Source organism: Lytechinus pictus, chromosome 7, assembly GCF_037042905.1.
Source record: "Lytechinus pictus isolate F3 Inbred chromosome 7, Lp3.0, whole genome shotgun sequence".
NCBI lineage: Eukaryota > Metazoa > Echinodermata > Echinoidea > Temnopleuroida > Toxopneustidae > Lytechinus > Lytechinus pictus.
The window spans coordinates 35,198,168-35,219,441 of NC_087251.1; the positions used below are offsets into that span (position 1 = coordinate 35,198,168).

Here is a 21,274-nt window from a genome sequence, read left to right on the forward strand (position 1 = left end):
TGTTACAAAAATGTTTACAGTCTACAAATTTCCTAATTGCTGGGAATTATCAGTCATCTATTATAGAGATTTTTTTCATTCATATAAACATTTATGTTATTCCATTTCATACATGTCTTAATGGTTTTATCATAAACTCATACAAAATAAGTTTGTAGTACAGAATATAAATATGTAACAGTTACCATTACATAAGAAGACTGAAGTCTCCAATAATAAAAGGTTGTGGTGGGATACGACTGAAGTCACATTTACATTAAAGTAGTGTGTCGATGTGCTTCTCTAGCGGATGAATTTAGTTTTAGAATTTATTTATAATGACAACAATTTCCATCTCTTCCACCATTTTCCCTCATAGATATAAATGAGTGTGCAGCAGATGTAAACCCATGCATGTATGGAGATTGTGTGAATGACCCACCAGGTTCTTTCAGGTGTGAATGCACCCTGGAAGGATTGACACTAGACAGCACAGGCAGAAGGTGTATTGGTAAGTCAAGAAATTGGATTGAAAAAAAAATCACAAACATGCTACAATTTCATTCTTTCTGAAGGAGATTATATACATGAAGATGAAGGATCAGAGCACTGTAACTTATCAAGGCAGCCATACGGGGGGGGGGGGGGGGGGGGGGGCTGGGGTGTTGGACTTCCAAAGATGAATAAAAGCCATTTTCACGAGTTATGCAATGAGTCAGGTTCATTGCTATGTCAGTTCATGAACTTATTTCAGGACAGTCTAATAATAACACTGATATTCCATACATATTTGGAATTTTTTTACAAGTAGACTAACAGTCCTTTTACTGGGTGATGCAATGAGCCAGGAACATTGCTATGTCAGAACATAGATCATCTTTTGTGTGCGTACATAAAGCCCCAAGTTGAAAGCAATCATTTATAAAAAACAGGTCCCAGACCAAATTGGTGTATACTAGATATTGCCTTTTAAAAAAAGAAAATTTGCAAATCTTAAGATTTTTCATGGAGATTGCAGAAGTTTTAAAGTCTCCAAGAAAAAGTAAGGAAAATGAATCCATATTTGTTCATCTCATCCTGTATTAGTTTGATGTTGTCTACTCAAAAAATGTGTAGCAAGTTTTGATGTTGTATCTCATTTTAAATCATATAAGCAATAAGCATTAATCATCTGAAGGACTGAATAGCTTCAAGACACGAGACAAGGCCTCTCTCCCACCAAGGGGAGCGTCTCATAAAACATCTGGCAAGTGATTTTCACTGACTGATTTGTTCCAAGCAAATCAGATGCAAGGATTTTAGTTGCTTCTAACAGTAGTCGGTGAAAATTTCTTTTTTGACTATTGTTTCATGAAATGCTCCCCTGAATGCCTTTTGAGTTTTTCTTGTTCTTACTTCTTCACAGAAATAATTGGGCCTGTATCAGGAGGTGGCGGAGGAGGAGGAGGTAGTGCCAGACCAGAAGACCCCCTAGGTCCATGTTGGGGACGGTCTGAGCCAAACCAAGATATCTGTAGTAATGTAGTCTCACAAGAGAGCACTTATCAGCAATGTTGCTGCAACACCGGCTTCAGCTGGGGCAAGGAGTGCTACTCATGTCCGCTTAGAAATAGTGGTAAGTGTGTTTGGACTTTGTGGTGGAGTTGACTGCAGCAACATTTTTTTTGGAAAAAATGTTTTACATTTAACAGAGAAAAGATAAGATATTATCAATTTAGATATTGTATATACTACCATAGGAATTATGTGTGATTAGGACCTTGGTTTTTAGATTCTTTTTATTAGTGTTGCGATTTCTTTTACCGTTAGTCAACACTGAATTGATTTTTAGCAAGCAGTAACTAGCAGCCAGACAGCAAATTTCAAGATCAGTGTTAATCTTTTGATGTTTCTCAATAAAATCTCTCGCTATGGAAACCTTATAATAAGGTTTAACTAAAGTAGAAATAGGTTCCTATGCAGACAAACTTAAAAATTAATAGAAAAAAGTATGTTATTTTTTTAGAGGCTATAGTCTGCATAAAGCTATATGTGTAGTAATTCAGGTCTGAAATGAGCTTTACATACATAATTAATTATGCTAAAAATTACCACTTGGTCTTCACCTGCTTTACATGTATCTACTTTCCATTTGGTCTCATCACATATGATCTAATCTTAGTTTGTCTACAGCCAGTTCATCTACTAACCATTTGGTCTATTTGTCATTTGGCCCATTTCCCATTTTGCCCAATTCTCTAGTTAGGCTACACATATTTTCTCCAATATCCATCTTAATCTATGTGATGAGATGATTGTCAAACCATTTGGTTTATTTGTCATTTGGCCCATTTACCATTTTGCCCAATTCTCTAGTAAGGCTATACATATTTTCTCTACTATCCACCTTAATATATATGATGAGATGATTGTCAAACCATTTGGTTTACTTGTCATTTGCCCCATTTATCATTTTGCCCAATTCTCTGGTTAGGCTATACATATTTTCTCTACTATCCACCTTAATCTATGTGATGAGATGATTGTCAAAAGAAAATTTGATTCAGAACAAAGTGCAAAATATAATATCAGATGATAATTGGAACATAGGGGCATTAGACTATAAATGAGAATGACATTAAGTGGGCATTAGACTAAGTGGATATTAGACCAATGCAGTGTAGACCAAACAGCAATTGGGACCAAATGGGTTTAGCCCATGGTAGTAGACTCTCTGAGAAGTAGATAAGCTGATTATAGTTCAAGTGAACGTAGACCTGATAAATAGACCTCTTTATATTATTGATCTTTGTTATTTTCATTTGTGCAGAGGAATACAGAATGCTGTGTTTAGCTCTTTCATTATACAATAATCAAGATGGAAGTTTTAGCCAACAAGCCGACCAACCAGGTTAGAATATTATTCATATATTTTTTTTTGTAATTTTCTAGACGGCAATTTGATTTGTTGATATCTTGTTATTAGAGCAAAAAAGACCTCGCAAAGCCTTGATAAAAATGTATTTTATTGTACTATTCCAGACAACAATATACTTGTTTATATCCTGTTATTGAATGAAAAGACCTTGCAAAGGCTTTCAAAAATATCTATGTGAAACAGAATCCCACAGTACATGAATCTTGTCATGTATGGGAAAAAAATATATATTTTGAATTTATTATGATACAGATATCTAATTGATTAAAGGTCAAGTCCATCCCAGGAAAATGTTGATTTGAAAAGATAGAGAAAAATCATACCAGCATAAGCTGAAAATTTCATCAAAATTGGATGTAAAATAAGAAAGTTATGGCATTTTAAAGTTACGCTTATTTTTCACAAAATAGTGATATGCACAACTCATTGACATGCAAATGAGTCAGTCGATGATGTCCATCACTCACTATTTCTTTTTTTTTTATTGTTTGAATTATACAATATTTAATTTTTTACAGATTTGACAATAAGGACCAAGGTTGACCAAACCATATAGTATTAAACAATGCTAATTGCACATGTTCAGGGAGGAATTAATCGCTGTTTCCCTTGACAATGAGGAGAAAATTAGAATATTTCATATAAAAAAATACAAAAGAAATAGTGAGTGGATGATGTCATCAGTCTCCTCATTTGCATACCGACCAGGATGTGCGTATAACTGTTTTGTGAAATTAAGCAAAATCTTAAAATGTCATAACTTTCTTATTTTACATCCGATTTTGATGAAATTTTCAGTGTTATGCTTGTTGGATTTTTCTCTTTTTATTCAAATCAACTTTTTGTTGGGGTGGACTTGTCCTTTAAAGATGATTAAATGGGAAGTGCAAAATCTACTTAAATTTCGGATATACAAATCTGTAATTTATAAAACTTATTTTGTTTGTTTATTTATAAATACAAAATTTATTTGTAAGTTCAGTTACACAACTATAGTAGCCTGATATATTGTTCAAATTATGATTCTAACATAAGTGCATTGGTGGTTGAATGGTACGAAGGATGTCATAACTATCAATATGCATTTATGGGGATTATATGTTTGTCCAATGTATTCTAGTGAACTGATATGTTGATAAATTTATCTCCTTTTTTATCTCCCTTTCTCACCCGTTTTCCTTGCGTCTCTATCTATCTATTCATTTTTGGATTCTTATGATCCGACTACAGTACCAGGCATTCCTCGTTCATAGTGCCTAGCCTTGGATCCATCCTATTCTAATTATCATTCAAAAACAGAGGACAGATTTGCTGGAGTGCATCTCACTGCCGACATATGGATTGGTGTTTGAAAGATTAGATTAACCCAAAAATGGCCACATATTCAACATTTTTGTCAACTTTATATTTTCTTCTCTATTTATGAACTTTGCCTTTTTCTTGTGTGAGAGTAGATGTATGTCATGTCTTGCACTACACATTGGCAGTAAACACAAATCATTGCTATCACTGCAAAATTCTTTACACCGACACAAAGGCTTCTGCACTATTATCAGCATGTTCACTACTCGAATTCATCTACATGTATTTAATTAGTCATGTGCGAAAAAAGCACTCAACGTTCTGTGAATGTTTGTGATATCACGTGCTGTACAAGAAGTATTTCACTGCTTCAGCAAGTGTTTAGTATGTCAGAGCAATTTTTCCAGAGCACCGTTCTATGTGTCCTATTTTTGGTTGCATGGTGTCAATGCTTGAAACACAATTCCTTTTGATCTGTGAGTTTGTGCGTTTCTGAAGGACCATCCAACTTGGTATATGCATAATATATCTCTGGAAATAACAAAAACCTAGGAACATGGAATGATTAAAAAAAAAACTTTAGAAATATTGGATGAAAGGGGAAAGTTTGGGATGAATATGGAAGTTGGCATCATATGATTGCATAATGTTGATTATACAAAGTGAAGTCTTCATCCATATGTGAATCATCCATTTTTAATCTGTACTTGTTATTCCATTTGACATAACTTAATACATATGAAGATATCTGCTTTTGTGAAACTAATATCTCGACAATACAAGGAGAACATCATTATTTTTCTTCTGTTGTCTGATGCTCTTTCTCTCATGATAAAATGGATTTAAAAAAGAAAACACCAAGCTTATTGCTTGTCACTAGCATAACTGATATTGTTAGATTTATAGGGGGAGGATATGATGAAGGGACATCCTTTATTAAAACATTTGTACACATTCAAACATGCAAATACAGTGACAACTGAGTCTTGTTTCCTGGTAAGGCAAGGAAATAATGTTGATCTGTTGTTGTTACGACCATGTCATATTAATTTATAGGAAGAGGAATTTTAGCATATTTATTTTTCTTGTAAGATATTGTTAAATAGTCATTTTAATGTCAAGTGTAATGTATTTGTTATTTTTAAGAAACTGAATGTTATATTCTTTGTACATGATTCATGATATTATTTTGTAACAACTATCTATTTTAGACTGTGTTGGTAAAGAATAAGTGAAAGGATTCTATTTATTGTACCAGTTCAGACAAAGAAAGAAACTTCACGTGTTGTAGCATTTTATTTTTATCAAAATGAACATAAATTGGACTATGTAATACAAGATAATGGACTAGGATATAAGGAATATCCAGACTTAAGTTTATCGTGACAATGTCTGTGAATGAACTTATTTCAAATTCTGTACTCTATTGTGTATGTGATTTAAAAAGTTATTTTAACATGATTGTAAGAAATGTATATTATATTCATTTTTTGAAAACATATTTTCATGTGATCAAAAGGCTTGTCCAGAAACATATTGAAATTCAATTACAAAGAAGCTTTAAAAATGTTCATTGTTCTATTCACTTCATTATTTTTTGATATGTTTCAAAATGGTCATCATATATACCGATGAATTTGTGTTAATTTTTCATAAGCCCCGTCCTAGACGGGACGTATTATGGTATCACGCTCTGTGTCTGTCCGTCTGTTAACTTTTCCTTGTAAACACGATAACTTCCGTTTGACTTAACCTGGGGTCATATAATTTGGTGTGTATGATACTAGCATAGATCCTAGCAATTCTATTGATTTTGAGGTCAGAAGGTCAAAGTTGAAGTCGCCACCTTCCACTTTTCTTGCTTGACCAATAACTCCATTTTCCGCATTACAGGCGGGCGTATTATGTGCTTGCCTCAGCGACACTCTTGTTCCCTATATTAGAGCTTTTTTCTTCAGGATCCCTTATTTTTCTTAATTTGTCTAAATATATCACTAGAATCTTTTTCCTTTCAGATATTTGAAAAAAGAAAAAAACATTATCCCCATCATGACCCATCTTACTAAGAGTTGTGATTGATCCAATTTATTCTGAATTATGGGTTAGCCAGAGACACATCATCTGGAATGCACACATTTCCTTAAAGTGTTCTATGAATATGGCAAGCGCAGTTGTGCAAGAGTCATATTTGTTTAACCAATCACTGTGACAGTGTACACACATCTTTGATGAAGAATTAAGATATAGATAGCCTTCCATATTTAAAATTGATTGGATCAATCACAAATCTTTATGAGATGCGGTCCAGGAATATGTACAAAGTCTGTGTGAGTAGCCTTTCAACGTGACCTTGTCGTAAATGGATTAAAGCAGGGCTTTTATTAACCTGCTTTGCAATCTAATGTATTCTTTTTTAAACCTGTTTTGCTAAATCTATTTCTTTCTTGCCAAAGCATTAAACAGTTATGAAGTAGAGTCTTTGAATATTGTGAATACTCTGTACATGTACTTGTTTTGTGAGGTATAAATAAATGGCTGTGCAAGAGACTTGGATTGTTGTGTTGTATGTTTTCATCGAGAAGTAGTTGATTAGGGTGCATGTTTAGACCTGAGATGTTGTTAAATCTTTGTAAAATGATAAAATTTATATTTCCTCTGCCCTTCTATCATTACATGGTGGTGTGGTGATGATTGATGATGATTACCATGAATGGCAATGATGATGCCATGCCATGAATACTACAGAGTGGGATTGGTAATCGACAACATAACATCTATAAATGTAATAATAGTACATTGACCAAATTCAACATTACTGAAGAGACTCCAACCCCAAGCACCTCTTTAATAGGCAGATTTTTCTGCTGAGACCCCTTAGCAAATGGAAGAAAGCTGCAACAAGTGCATACAGACCACATCACCAGCAAAAATACTCAAATTTCTTGTGGCCAGAGGCCACTTAGGACATTTTTAGGTCTACATGTATATCAGCCCTCTATCTTTGAACATGAACAACAACAAAATCAGACAAAATTTTTTGTTGGGGGTTATAAAAAAAGTCAAACAGATTTCTGTGGTCCTAAGATAGGGGAGATTGGGGTTAGTTGGAACGCGGGTTAAAGTTGAAACATTGTAATTTTCTTTAACACCTATAAATAAAGTTATGCAATAGTGCCCTCAATTTATTGCTATTAGCAACAACCATCCACCATATTACAGACAACGCATGTGCAACAAGCCTGGTGAAGTTAGGAAGGAATGTTTTTTTTTCCACCTTCTGAGTAATTTTTTTTTTCTTTCAGAAATGTTATATCTCAGAAAAGTTTATAGATCAAGTTGGCCAGTTCGGGGGTATAATAGACACATGTACCAAGCTACAAAATAAGGTTATTAATATGCCCTGGCGAAGTCCCTTTTTTTGCTGTAAGCTTGTAAATGTCAGAAAACATAAAGTTTTACAAATCAGAATACACACCATTAATATTTTGAACTTGAAAAAATAAGCAAAAAAAGCTAAAACAATGTAGTAGTACCATGCAGTGTTCCAACTTACCCCGTATATGGGGTAAGTTGGAACACTTGATATATGGTCTTGTTCAAGGTGGATTTTTTTCAGTAACCATCATAGAGTTAAATAATTTTATGGGTACATTTGTAGCCCTTAGATATTTGCTTTAAGCTGATATTTTGATTGTTTCTTGAATAAAATCTATTTGGACTTTACAGCCATTTTTGTCAAAAATGTTCCAACTAACCCCAATCTCCCCTATTTAACTTTAAGCAGAGCCACCCGCTAAATGTTCTTGAACACATACAGTACATATAAAACCACACACATTACAACATATTTAATTCTTTCACCAATCATTTGATATAAAAAATAATTTAATTTGGCAAGGTGTTACAGATCAAATGATTTGTGGCAACAATCATTGATTAATCAACACCTTCTTGACAAAAATAAACATGAACAGCAAACAAAAACGATATTTAATGGCAGTTACAAATACACACTAAACACATTAAAAAAAATCTGCATCTTCTCTTTCTGATTGACACAATCCTTAAACGGTATCGGTATGTTCAAACTAAAGTAAAAGGATTAATTTCTACAGAAACTTTCACAAAATGGAACAAAATCCACCTTAGAATTACTGTATAACAACACAATAACAAAATAACAATGAATTGAAATTCTACGAATGATGAACTGTAACACATTACCTGTATGTTTTGTTTTGTTCAATGCCACATGTAGTCCATTCCAATCTTCAAACAAAGTAATATTTTCACTTTTGTGCTGAAGTTTAAATGTGTGTTGTTTAGTATTAGCAAAAGTTTGTGCTCATTAAATAGTCGAGCTCAGCTGTGCAACCATTAACAACAAATGACAAGATGAAATTGATTACTACTGCAAAAACATGAAAATAAATTCTCAGAAGAAACATATAAAATGGTAAATTGAAAATATTTGAATAACCTTTATTGAAATGGCAGAAAATGTTATTTTACTTAGAAGGAAACATCATGAATTCTAAGCAAATAGTGGTAATTCAAAACATACAGGAGTTGAGATTGTGATGTTCAAGTTTGTACATAAATAAACAGGTATCCATATGGAATGCATAGACAACAATCAATGCAGATTATATTATGAATTGATCATATTTCTATTAAAAAGTGCACACTAATAGCTTGCTACTACTAAAAACAGGTTTAGTTATTCATTTATAATGTATTTTCTTTCCCTAAAAATCTGGATTTTGTCAAAAAACTGTAATAATGCAAACTACACTTAACATATTTGTATATCAACAATTTACAAATGGATTGATAGAATACATGGATCTTTTTTATTTTGTATGTTTCTACAGCAGATATTTTGCCAAAACTATTCATAACTTTCTAGCTGAAACTTGCAACTAGTGATAGTCATAAGGCAAATATCTATATTATTTCTAATTTTCATGTAAAAATGAAATTTTCGAAAACTGTCTCTTCATATCAGAATAGCTCTTCCTCTATACATGCTTGTAAATCAAGGCCTACCGTCAAAATTGGGGTGTGGGAGATGCAAAAAAAAATGAATAAATAAAAGAATTTAATAAAGTGAGGATTGCATACAGTTTCAACAGCTTTTTCATTGTACATGCACTTGATGCTCTTCATCTTATTCTTTGAATCTGTGAGGGTTTAAAAACACAGTTCATTCATTTTGACTATCTAAATAGAAAAAAAAAACACTAAAATTCAGTTGAATTTTACAAAACAAATTCCAGTAGAATACATGTAGGCCTATTGTACATGTAAATATGAAATAAGTGAGAAAAAAAAATCAAAAAATTGAATTAAACAAAATGCAGTTTAAATAAATCCAACCCAATCAAATCAGAACTCCTACTCACTGGCATTTCTGAACATTCTATGATGAAAAATACAATGTACATGGTTTTGAATACCAATTATTGGTTCTCAATACAACCTACAATGGCAGGGTCATTGTACATACATGCACATGAAAATGAACTCTCCTGCCACTATATGTAAATTTATAAGGGTGAAATACAGTACTATCATAAATTTAATAGCATGTACATTAGAATAAGCAATCAAGTTACCTTTTAAAAAAACAAGGTCATGCCTGAATCATTCAGTAATTTTCCTCCATGCCCAAGTTAAATTTCACTGCATCCCAGTGAGAAGCTTATAATAAACAGTCTGAAAGAACATACAATATCAACAAGGAATGTCATCAATGTGAAATGCATAGAACTACATGTACTAAGTGAACATGAAGCTAATCTAACATGTAGTTTGAGTTTTAAATTGCAGTTCAAGAAAATATCCTCTCATCATCTACTCAAATTGACATGCATTGACAATGTTCACCATCACTTTAAACAAAAATGGATGACCATCATTTTGTACAAGGAATCCAGTCCTTCAATAAAAATTATACTTTTACCAAAATCAATGTACATGTAGCAGATATATGATTTAATCTGGATGGGTGATATTTGTTAAAGGCACTTGTTTACATATCAATACCTTGATCAATTGACCCATGATAATAACAGGTTACCATACATGTAAATTGTATTAAACATAACATCATGTATAAAATCATTACAACTTAATATTTTGATAATTCCAGTAACTACATACTTATTTCATTTATTACATGTACATACATACTTATTTCGTATGTAATGATACCCCTTTAAAAAGTTTCTGAAAAATAAAATTAAAAATATCTTTTGTAAAAAAACCCCACCAAAAACACCCTGGACCCGGAAAACAAAGGAGTGAAAAATATTAACTTTTTATATCATTATAGTATCTTGCTTTAATACATGTTACTCATTAGTGATTTTTTCAAAGTAATTTAGAGCAAAAATGTGTTTTCCCATTGCTAAAGTGCTATATCTAGTACAAACTCCAGAATTTTGAGGAGAAAGAGCCATCCCGGATGTTCATCCTCTTCAGGAGTATCAAATCGATGAGGCTCTGGAAAATTAGCATCATTCTGTGCAGCATCCCGGGTATCCAAATAGACAGAACATCTGAACCTGGTTTCCGGGTACCTCGGGTGTCCATAAATCGCTATGGCAGTGGGCCGTTTGAAGCTCTCAGGAATATCCACATAGTCTTCACCGCAGGTAACAGATTTAAAATCATAATCTTCAAAACTGGGCTTGGAGTTGGCCTGTGACACATAAATATCTGCATCTCCTGACAGGGTTTCCACAAATATTCTCACATTGCCCTGTCTAGAAAGCTTGAAGTAGCTGTAGTTCCCGGGACCGATGTCATCAACAAAGGACTGAAGAAGGTAAAAGTAGCTTTCCGGTTCCATTGAGAAGCATCCGCGGATCTCCAGAGATACAGCATACATAAGCAGCAATGCATACTTGAAGAAATTCATTTTGATCAAGGCTACACAAAGTGCATCTCCCTATTGGGGTAATGGGATGCAGCATTCAAGTTGCAGATCTAGAATTAAAATGAAGAAAAATAGGTATTCAAAAAATATATAAAAATGAATTCAAACCAAAAAACTGTAGCTTATGATGGGGGCCCTACATGTCTGCACACCTGAAATTCAATTTAAGATTAAATCTGAATTTCTTTTTCTTCCACAAAATATTTCAGTTGATAATGTTCCTTGTATTCTTATGAGTGAATGTGCCCAAAATTTTGGGAGAAATGTATGATTTTCTTGGAAAAAACCTTGGTTGGTAATTTTCAGATTGAACACAAAAGTAGTGCCACTTGTCTGTGCATCCATTCACTTTACACAAGATTCAGGGATTTTGACGAGAAAGGCTGCATTTTGAGGCTGTTACATCGATTGCCTGAAATTCAATAATTTCCCATCATTTTGAGTCAGATTTTTAAAATAATATCTCGGGTGTAAGGTTTGCAGTCGTTGCATATCTTCTTTCAATAGAATCGTGCAGATACATGTGTGCGCAGACTTGGGGGACCTTACCATACAATAAATATGGAATGTAAGATTATCCGTCTCTCTCTCTCTCTTGTATCAGAGATCGCTGATATCAGTTCAACATAACTGGAGACACTTTCTACATGCATGAGTTTTTATAACTAGAAATGTTGCTGAGCTGAGAAGGTAAAATTTAATGAGAAACATATCATGATTTAACATCAGAACCTTGTTTGTGCGTATCCCCGGGGGGGGGGGGGAGGCACTCAAATTATTTTTTGATGGGGATATGCCTCACGAAACCCTGAAATGGGGGTCTAAGGAACTGACCACAAGGGAACTTGGGAACTTAATATATACTGGGCGGTGTGAAAAACAGGGTCTACAGAACGGGATCGCGGTACAGTGGGTACGGAGGAGGGGGGGGTAGTCTATCCGGACCCTTTTCTGCTTTTTTTTTTTTGGGGGGGGATGAATCGCTCTGCTCCATCTCAACTTGAAGTGTTCATTCAGGAAACTTTTTCTTAATTTTCATACGAGATCAAGGTTCACAATCACTAGAGGTATTGGTCAGAAAATTGGGATCATCCAAGTTTACTTACAGGGACTATCTCGGTTTTGAAAGATTTCTCCACACAAGAAATCTAGGAAAGTTCAATCTCCTGTCAAGTGCCGAAACCATATGTAACATATCAGGTTTCATAACAAGATTTTTGGAAGATGGCAAGTCGTGAAAAATAGACGGTGAACTGGGGGGAATTGAGGTCACTGAATCTATTTTTAGCACTCTCAATCGTAATTGCCATCTTTTATAACCTCGTACATAGGATGAGTGGTCCCGCAGGCGCAGGGCCCCCATGGGTGCATCTCTGCCGCCGTGTACAGGAAAATTGAAGGCACGGCGCATTCAACAATACTAAACATTTCCCGCAAATTTAATAAGACGATTTACAGAATGAAGTCCTCCTACGAAACTTACCAAACGATGTGAAGTCAATTCCTCCTAATATGATGAATATCCCTCAAATAGCGTAATTTAAGCGTTGATTTTTCTTCTCGTTGACAAAATACGGCCCAACCTTGCGAGTTCTCAAATTTTTTCGTCTAATGAGCGAAAGAGGGCGCGCGATTTATCTTAATATCAAAGACACTACAAGGGAAAGACTAGACACAAAAACTATCTTACACGTAAATCGATGCAAAGCGTTACACGAAGTCGGCAAAGTGTCCAATCTGTTTACTGTAAAGACTTTGGTGGAACGTTAATTGACATGAAACAATTTTCTTTATTTTTTTTTAAATTTGTCATTGCTTTGAATATTTTCCAAAAAGTATTATCGTCAGCAAAAATAATAAAAAAGTACGTTTTTTAAGTTATTGCATTTATTGGTGTCTCTTTTTTATCAAACAATCATTGGAATTGCGCATACAATGAATCAAGAATCTAGTTTTAAAAATACCGACAAGCTCAATTAAGGTTGTGAACTGTATTAGCGCCAACAACAACCTTCCTTTTATTTCCGTGGAAGAAACATGCGAAGTCACTTTCCAGGCCGAGGTAAGCAATTTTGCTCTTTTTTGTTGTCCTTTTTAAATAAAAAAATATGTTAAAAATTGAAAATGGAACGCTTTTCACCAGAAAAAGCCCTGGTGAGTAGCGGAATGGGTTTTCGGCTAACATCACTCTCTCTCTTAGGTGATCCCTCCACTGTTTTGGAGATTCTAAAATCTCATTCACGTTATGAAGTGATGTTAACGACAACTCTAAAATCCATCGCATAAACGTGTTGGTTGTGCGAGGTTAGTATACTAACCTCGCAATACGTGTGAGTGGGCCCAGGGTACATGTAACTGTAAGTGAAAAAAAATATTGTCCTCATAACTAATAAGGCATAAACAGTAGATATACATGATTTCCTTGTTTTCTGGGACAATCCCAATTTTCTGACCAGTGCTTCTACTGACAACAATCAAAGTAAAAAAGTCTGAAAGACAAAGTAAGATTAGAATCTCATTTAGTAATTATCACAATGAATCATCATCATCATGCCAGGCCCAAGCCAAGGGCAAGGCACTGTCTGTCAATTGTCTTGACTCAATGACAATGTGCTTCTCTCTCAGTCTCAGTCAGAGTCTCGATTGTCTCTCTCTCTGAATAGTAGGTCTAAGCCATACCATTTTTATTTTATTTTGGCAGGAGTACATGCCAGGCACTCGTAGTACCAATGGCAATGAGGTCCTAACATTATTAAGGCAGAAGCATTTCTGCAGTGGCCAGTGCAGTGCAGCGCAGGCGGGCACAGAAATATACGCGCCGTGTTCCCCAAGGGCAGCAAGGCCCACATTAAAATAAAGGTATGGGACTTGATTGTAAAATTGCGTAAAAATAAACTCGCTGTAAAAGGTTAAAAATATCATTCTCACGCTGTGACATCAAACGATCAAAATAACTCTTAAACTATCAATTATTTTAAACACTCTTCGCAGGTAAGTTTACCTTCAGACCGTTAGTTTAATGATGAAAATCCAAGAAGATTTTTCAGGGCTCGATATGTACCGTTCAAACTTCAATCGTGACTAAAATAATCGGCAATTTTTAAAAATTTACCCGATATACTAGTACAAGTTCCTCATGATTGCTTCAACATTTCTAAAATGATCGACAACTTCTACGCATCGTAACTTACCTCAGTTCTACGAGACATTTTCGTGCATGCACATGATCTAGATCATCTAGTAGGTGTGAGTGCTTAATGCTTCGAGTTTTGGAGTTGGAAGCACACCTCGTAGTGGTGGTTGGAAGTAGATCTACAATACATGTAGATCTAGAATCTAGATCTTAATTGGAAGAAGCTCTGCGCCTGTCCATTTGATCAGGAGTGCAGTGGGCTGAGAGTGAGAGTGAAATTGATACACTGCCACTGGTCACTGCGTTGGTACGTCATGTACGTGTACCTCAATTTTCTAATTTTCTATTCTTTTCTAACTTAGACAAAGTTATGGCGTAGTTATTATTAGTAGTTCCAGGGGCAGGGCTGGGAGTTAAACTTAAAAAATGTTAAAACTAAAACTAGTAAAGAGTTAAGAGTATTGATGTTTAAAAAGGCCATGACCCAGTGTGAGTTTCAGAACTTTCAATCTATCTGCCTGTGTATCCTAGCCTAGGCCTAGCCAACTGAATCATGGACACATTTGCATCAAACCCAGGGTCAGGGCAGGTTAGTATACTAATACTAACCTCGCAATATACGTGTGAGTGGGGTCAGGGAGCTCCGGCCCGCAAAGCGGGCCGGAGCTCTCCGAGTTACTTTGCATCTTGATTGAACATAGTTTTTCATCTTGAGCATCAGTCATGAAAATATCGCCAAACCTGCATGCTTATCACGATCAGTAATGCATTTCATTTTATGTCTTAAACTTTTTATCTTCTTTTTAGAGATTTAAATTAAGGAAAGCTATATGTACAAAGAATGACGGAAGGTGGCAGTGTTGGAGAGAATGACCCAGCTCAAGGTGATGCAGGTCAACCCGAAAGTTGGTGGAAAAAACAGAGGAGAGAAGCTGCCTCATTTTCTGTGGAAGACTGTCCAGAATGCAGATATGTAGGAGGTTTTGGCATGTATGGAGCTGCATTGTACGTGGGATATACAAGTATCAGAAGGCAGAAACTGGCAGGAAGAACATTATGGGGTGCTGTACCGGCTCTTACTGTATCTGCTGGTAAGTATTTGGACATACAGCACAGCAAAAAAGTCTTAATAGTTTGTTTACAATGTTGAATATCATCCATTGAAAATTAATGACTGCTGGTATCAAAGGAGGAATAACACTTTTTGTTAACTTATTACAGGATTTCTTTTCAAGGCAGTGTGTTCAAAACGTAAATAATTTTTTTGAGAGGTCTCTTGACTGATATAACTTTGCACCCTTCCCAAAATAAAATAATGAATTATAAAGCAATACAATTGAAAACAAATATTAGAAGAAAAATCCCAGAAGCGAACAACAAAAAAGCTGTTGTCTTTTTACCAAGAAAATTGCTTAAATAAGAATCCATCATTAAGTGTGGATACATATTGTATTCAAACATTGGCCCAAATTTTCACTCGTTAGAAAAATAATTTAAGATATTGCAATTGGTTTTTACAACTTACATATTTGTAATAAATGACAAAATATTTGTTCTTTGTTCAAATCTGTCAAGGAAAGGGAACAGCCATTAGAAGTTTTTGAACAGTATGACGTTTTCTGTTATTCACCAGTTAAAAATACTTTGAATGGTTATTCAATACTGGTCTTGGTAAACTACGCCTCAATATACAAAATGCGGTTTTCTTAATTTTTCACAAATATTTTTTATTATTTTTTTTATCTGATATGATCTTTTGATAATTACAAGTTTCTGACTCATAAAAAAAATAATATTTTGGGAAAAAATTGACAGAGTATTAGTATATAAAAACAAGTATAAATTGGATGATTATTTCCTTTTTTCTTCTCTTACAGTAATGGTTGGTCTTGGAACTGCCCGTCTTCTTCGCATCAACCCCTTCAGTAGCAGTGGCAATGAGTTGGGGATAGACCTGGTTGACCAAGCTCTTCGGAACCTTGCACAACCAGCAGACAATGAACACAAAAATGACAATGTGGAGAGATGATGAAAACTTAGTTTTCCAGAGACAATAGTTTTGTTTTGTAAATGGATCATAAAAATGTATTTGCTAAAATGATAGCTCAAGGCTCAAGTCATCATGAGAAGGACATTATTGGCTGTACAGAATAGGCAAGTATTTCTTCATGCCAGGAGCAGCCGATAATGTTAATGTCTCGTCAGATTATTCTTTTAAATGTCATCTTGAGTCACATTATGCGGGGGGGGGGGGGGTACAGGGATACTGACATTCATTTGGTGTACAAGGATGTTCTCACTGTTTTTTTTTAAAGAATGATCCTTGAACAATTTTTACAGAAAAGCACAAGATCCTTGAAGTTATTTTGTTATAATCATGTACACTGGACCTTCTTTGTGTTATAAGGAAATATTCAAGCCAAAGACCGGACTTATTCCTTTGATTAATCTGTGCCCCTGTTTATGATGGTACTTACATTGTAATTGAATACGTCCATGAAAATTTGCCTGTTGATGACACCTCTGTTAATTGCTGATATTGAGGTGTACAGACAGGGAGCAGTACATGTACCTGTAGGCAAATGGTCATTATTAACATTCAATCATATCACCCTCTTAAAGGTCAAGTCCACCTCAGAAAAATGTTGATTTGAATCAATAGAGAAAAATCAGACAAGCACAATGCTGAAAATTTCATCAAAATCGGATGTAAAACAAGAAAGTTATGACATTTCAAAGTTTGGCTTATTTTTAACAAAATAGTTATATGAAAGAGCCAGTTACATTCAAATGAGAGAGTTGATGACGTCACTCACTCACTATTTCTTTTGTTTTTTATTGTTTGAATTATTCAATATATCAATTTTTACGAATTTGACGACTAGGACCTCCTTGCCTGAAGCACAAAATATTAAAATAATGGAATTCCAAGTGTTCAGGGAGGAATGAAACTTCATTTTACATGACAATAAAATACAAAAGAAATAGTGAGTGAGTGATGTCATCGACTCTCTCATTTGGATGTAACTGGCTCGTTCATATAACTATTTTGTTAAAAATAAGCGGAAATTTGAAATGACATAACTTTCTTATTTTACATCCGATTTTGATGAAATTTTCAGCATTGTGCTTGTCTGATTTTTCTCTTTTTATTCAAATCAAGTTTTTGTTTGGGTGGACTTGTCCTTTAAAGATCATCACCTGTACCTTGGCAAAAAGTAAATTACATGTATGTACAAGTGAATATGTAGACAATATCATAAATAATATTTGTCTGCTAGTTGAAATTGATGACAGACATTACATTGATTACATGTGCAATGAAACTTGTCAGTGACCACCCAAGGATAATACCAAAAGTGGCCCATATAGACAGGTGGCTGCTATAGGCATGTTCTCTTACACACAAGCTGCCTCCATAGAAATTGGTTTTAGTGTAGGCTGATGGCCACTAACACATGTAGGTTAAAATGTATTTGTTTTATCTAGATGTGAGATGTCTGTGCTATTTTGTAGAATTTGCACCAATGCAGGAGACTGTAGTTACAAACTACTTTCCTCTGTATTTCTGACAGGGATATGTATGTTTCTCAGTACAATGATGATGACAAGGAGATGACAATGTGATGGCCTCATTATCAGTCCATAATCCATATTGTTGGTGTACAGTCCTTCATGTAAGTTTTACATCAATCATATGGAAGTGTTGATATTTAGAGACTGATTAATGGATTGGAAATAGATAATGTACCCTTCTGTCAATTACACACATACATGTACAGCAAACAACATCATTTTATTTTTATTTCTTTTGTTCTCATTGGGTTTTTATATCTTCAGAGTGATGGAAATAGAAACCATACATAAGTTTTGTATTTTGGATTTAGAAAATGAGGGTTATTCTTTATCGACATTTTGCAAATTTGAATTTTGGATGATGCACTTTTTGTAAGCAAACATTTCATATGTGTGCTATGCTCCAGCATGGAACTCTACATGTAGAGATATTCTTAAGTTGATATGAAGTATATGAGGAATGGGAGATGGATCCTCCCTCCCCCCCTTAACAAAAAAATATGAGAGAAACTGAGAAAATATATAAAATGAAGATACCTGTTATGGTCAAAACAGGGAAAATGGAGGAAGGACATATCAAGGTGAGAAATGATGTAATCATTTGTATCAGGGGAAAATACTGACTTCTCGATGAGGATAATGATTGTGATGATGATGTTGATGATGATGATGATTATGATTCTGTTGTTACTTTTTCTGAAGGTAATTTATCACTATGAGGAGGTGCCTCATTCTTCAGGCTGAAAATAATTAAAGGGGAAGTTCACCCTGAAGAAAATTTTGTTGTAAAAATGCAGAAAAATAATAAAAAATATTGGTTAAAGTTGGGGAAAATCCATTAAAGATTAAGAAAGTTATTATAATTTTATAAGTTTTGAATTTGTGACGTCACAAACAAGCAACTGCCCCATATATATTTAATTCAAAAATGCATAAATATCAATTTTTGTCTCGCCTGCATAGCAGAGCGAGACTATAGGCGCCGCTTTTCCGACGGCGGCGGCGGCGTCAACATCAAATCTTAACCTAAGGTTAAGTTTTTGAAATGACATCATAACTTAGAAAGTATATGGACCTAGTTCATGAAACTTGGACATAAGGTTAATCAAGTATTACTGAACATCCTGCCTGAGTTTCAGGTCACATGACCAAGGTCAAAGGTCATTTAGGGTCAATGAACTTAGACCATGTTGGGAAAATTATTTTCAAAATCTTAACCGAAGGTTAAGTTTTTGAAATGACATCATAACTTAAAAAGTATATGGACCTAGTTCATGAAACTTGGGCATAAGGTTAATCAAGTATTAGTAAACATCCTGCTCGAGTTTCAGGTCACATGACCAAGGTCAAAGGTAATTTAGGGTCAATGAACTTAGACCATGTTGGGAAAATTATTTTCAAAATCTTAACCGAAGGTTAAGTTTTTGAAATGACATCATAACTTAAAAAGTATATGGACCTAGTTCATGAAACTTGGGCATAAGGTTAATCAAGTATTAGTAAACATCCTGCTCGAGTTTCAGGTCACATGACCAAGGTCAAAGGTCATTTAGGGTCAATGAACTTTGGTCAAGTTGGGGGTATTTGTTGAATTACTATCATAACTTTGAAAGTTTATGGATAGAGTGAATGAAATGTGGACATGGGTGTAGTTGACAGTCTTAAGTCTCCGTTCAAATGTCATTTATGGTCAATGAACGTGGTATTATGTCATTATATGAATGATTATTTTATAGTAGTTTTCAAAATTAGCGCTGCTGCTATATTAAATTGCGTAATGCAGGCGAGACTGCCAGAGGCGTTCCACTTGTTAATGGTTTGTGATGACTTATTTTTGTTTCCTTTTTAGGAACGGGTGTGAAATGATTTTTCTATTGATATACTGAAGGTACAGTAAAAACCATTTTCAATTTTCTGGGAAAATGACATTTTATTGATTTTATATGATATGATATGGAAGAAAGCTTCTTGCATATGACGTCACACATCAAATAATTAAAATTGTAATAACTTTTCTATTCTTCGATGGATTTTCTTAAACCTTTTGCAATATAATATTTTTACTTTTCTGCTATTTTTACAAGAAACTTTTTGTCAGGGTGAACTTTCCCTTTAAAGACAATTTAAAAAAAAAGATTGATCATCATGCCCGCCAAATCCCTCTTATCGTTGGAAAGTACACCAATCGCAGCACTGCGCCCCAAACAACTGAAACAACAACAAAACCGGGGAGTGTGCTGTCATTTTTTAATATACAGGGGGAAACTGCATCAGAAACATGTGGGGGAATTGAATAAAATGATATGGCAAGGGGGTGGGGCATTTTATGAAATCTTATGAAATGAATGTTAATTCCATAAAACAGTGAGGGTAAAATTGTGCAATTTTTGACATTGCCTCAACTGCTGTACCATGCCCCCAACAAGGGCGTAATGAGCCCAAAAAAATTGAGAGGGCCGGGGGGTGGATGAAGCAAAAGTTCTAAAAAGATGCAAGCGAGCAAAAATTTGACACTTTAAATTTAAAAAATATCTAATTTTTGAATAGATTTTGACATAATATTTAATTCATCTCCCTTTATCTTTCTTATTCTCCTTTTTTTTTTTGGGGGGGGGGAGTGTTAAACTTTTGGGGGGCTGTGGGGCCCCAAAGCCCCCCCCCCCCTGTACGCTAGTGCACTTCAAGTAAACTGAAACAAAGCAAAAATGCGAAAGTGTGCTGTCATTTTTTAATCTACAGCAGGCTACAGGGAGAAAAACATGCTTCAAAGTTCTAAGGAGAAATAAAATAAAAGATGATAATATCTCAGCGGTGGCAAAGAAGTGTCATTTCATGTAATCTTATGAAATGAATTTTAATGGTATCATAAAACGGGATTTGGGTGAAATTGCGCCATTTCAAATTACTAAATTGGAGGTAACGTGCATTTGGGTTATGTAGGTTATGCGATACTGTATACTGAACAAACACAAAGTAAATGTGTATCACATTTAGCTCTATAAAGGGTAGAATCACGTTAGAAATAAAGTCCTCCGACTTTTACAAGTGACTAAAATGTATTTGCCGATCGAGGGCGGCAATTCTCTATGGCAGAGATGTATTTTGCCATCTTCGATCATTCATTTAATCCACTTCAAATCAATTACAGACCGATAACATTTTCAACTTATCAATATTCATAGCAGATGATTATATACAAAGAACAAGTTAATGGCTTACCGAAAGGGAAATACGTCAAAAAGCAATTAAATGTAAAAATTCAGAACAAGCATCTCCTTTGTCTCCCCCATTTCCTTTTTTTTCATTTCCTGTTTTCTCTCGCTTTATATCCATCGTTAAAAAATAACTTGTCTTCCTCCCCCTGTCCGTGCGCCCACCCTATCTTTCCTACCCTGATTTCACATTAACAGAGACTCTCACGATT

The 21,274-nt window shown here is 34.6% G+C and overlaps 2 protein-coding genes and 1 long non-coding RNA gene across 6 annotated transcripts in view; 2 read left to right on the forward strand and 1 right to left on the reverse strand.

Annotated features, from left to right (window-relative positions):
- Positions 1–6,745, forward strand: part of LOC129265219 (fibrillin-1-like) — a 61,283-nt gene extending 54,538 nt beyond the window's left edge. The window contains exons 29-32 of the mRNA XM_064101486.1: positions 359–490; positions 1,385–1,594; positions 2,789–2,869; positions 4,127–6,745. Of these exons, the coding sequence (XP_063957556.1) occupies positions 359–490; positions 1,385–1,594; positions 2,789–2,869; positions 4,127–4,149 (446 nt within the window). The 3' untranslated portion in view covers positions 4,150–6,745. The remainder of the gene's footprint in view (positions 1–358; positions 491–1,384; positions 1,595–2,788; positions 2,870–4,126) is intronic.
- A 1,300-nt stretch (positions 6,746–8,045) lies between these two features.
- LOC129265785 (uncharacterized) lies at positions 8,046–14,306 on the reverse strand. The gene is made up of 2 exons (XR_010294201.1): positions 14,143–14,306; positions 8,046–11,191 (listed from the first exon to the last, which is right to left on the reverse strand). It is a non-coding gene; the product is annotated as an uncharacterized LOC129265785 (long non-coding RNA).
- Positions 14,307–14,316: 10 nt separating this feature from the next.
- LOC129265787 (uncharacterized) lies at positions 14,317–18,074 on the forward strand. Of its 4 annotated transcripts, none has more exons than XR_010294200.1 (4): positions 14,499–14,581; positions 15,082–15,365; positions 16,152–16,896; positions 17,468–18,074. XR_010294200.1 is itself a non-coding variant. In XM_064102573.1 (3 exons), the coding sequence occupies exons 2-3, from the start codon at positions 15,116–15,118 to the stop codon at positions 16,301–16,303; spliced, it is 402 nt and encodes a 133-aa protein (XP_063958643.1). In that variant the 5' UTR covers positions 14,317–14,590; positions 15,082–15,115; the 3' UTR covers positions 16,304–18,074. The 4 variants fall into 4 exon arrangements, 2 of the variants coding, with proteins under 2 accessions (XP_063958643.1, XP_063958644.1); XR_010294199.1 differs by having other exon boundaries at positions 14,501–14,590; XM_064102573.1 differs by having other exon boundaries at positions 14,317–14,590; positions 16,152–18,074.
- Positions 18,075–21,274: the final 3,200 nt, after the last annotated feature.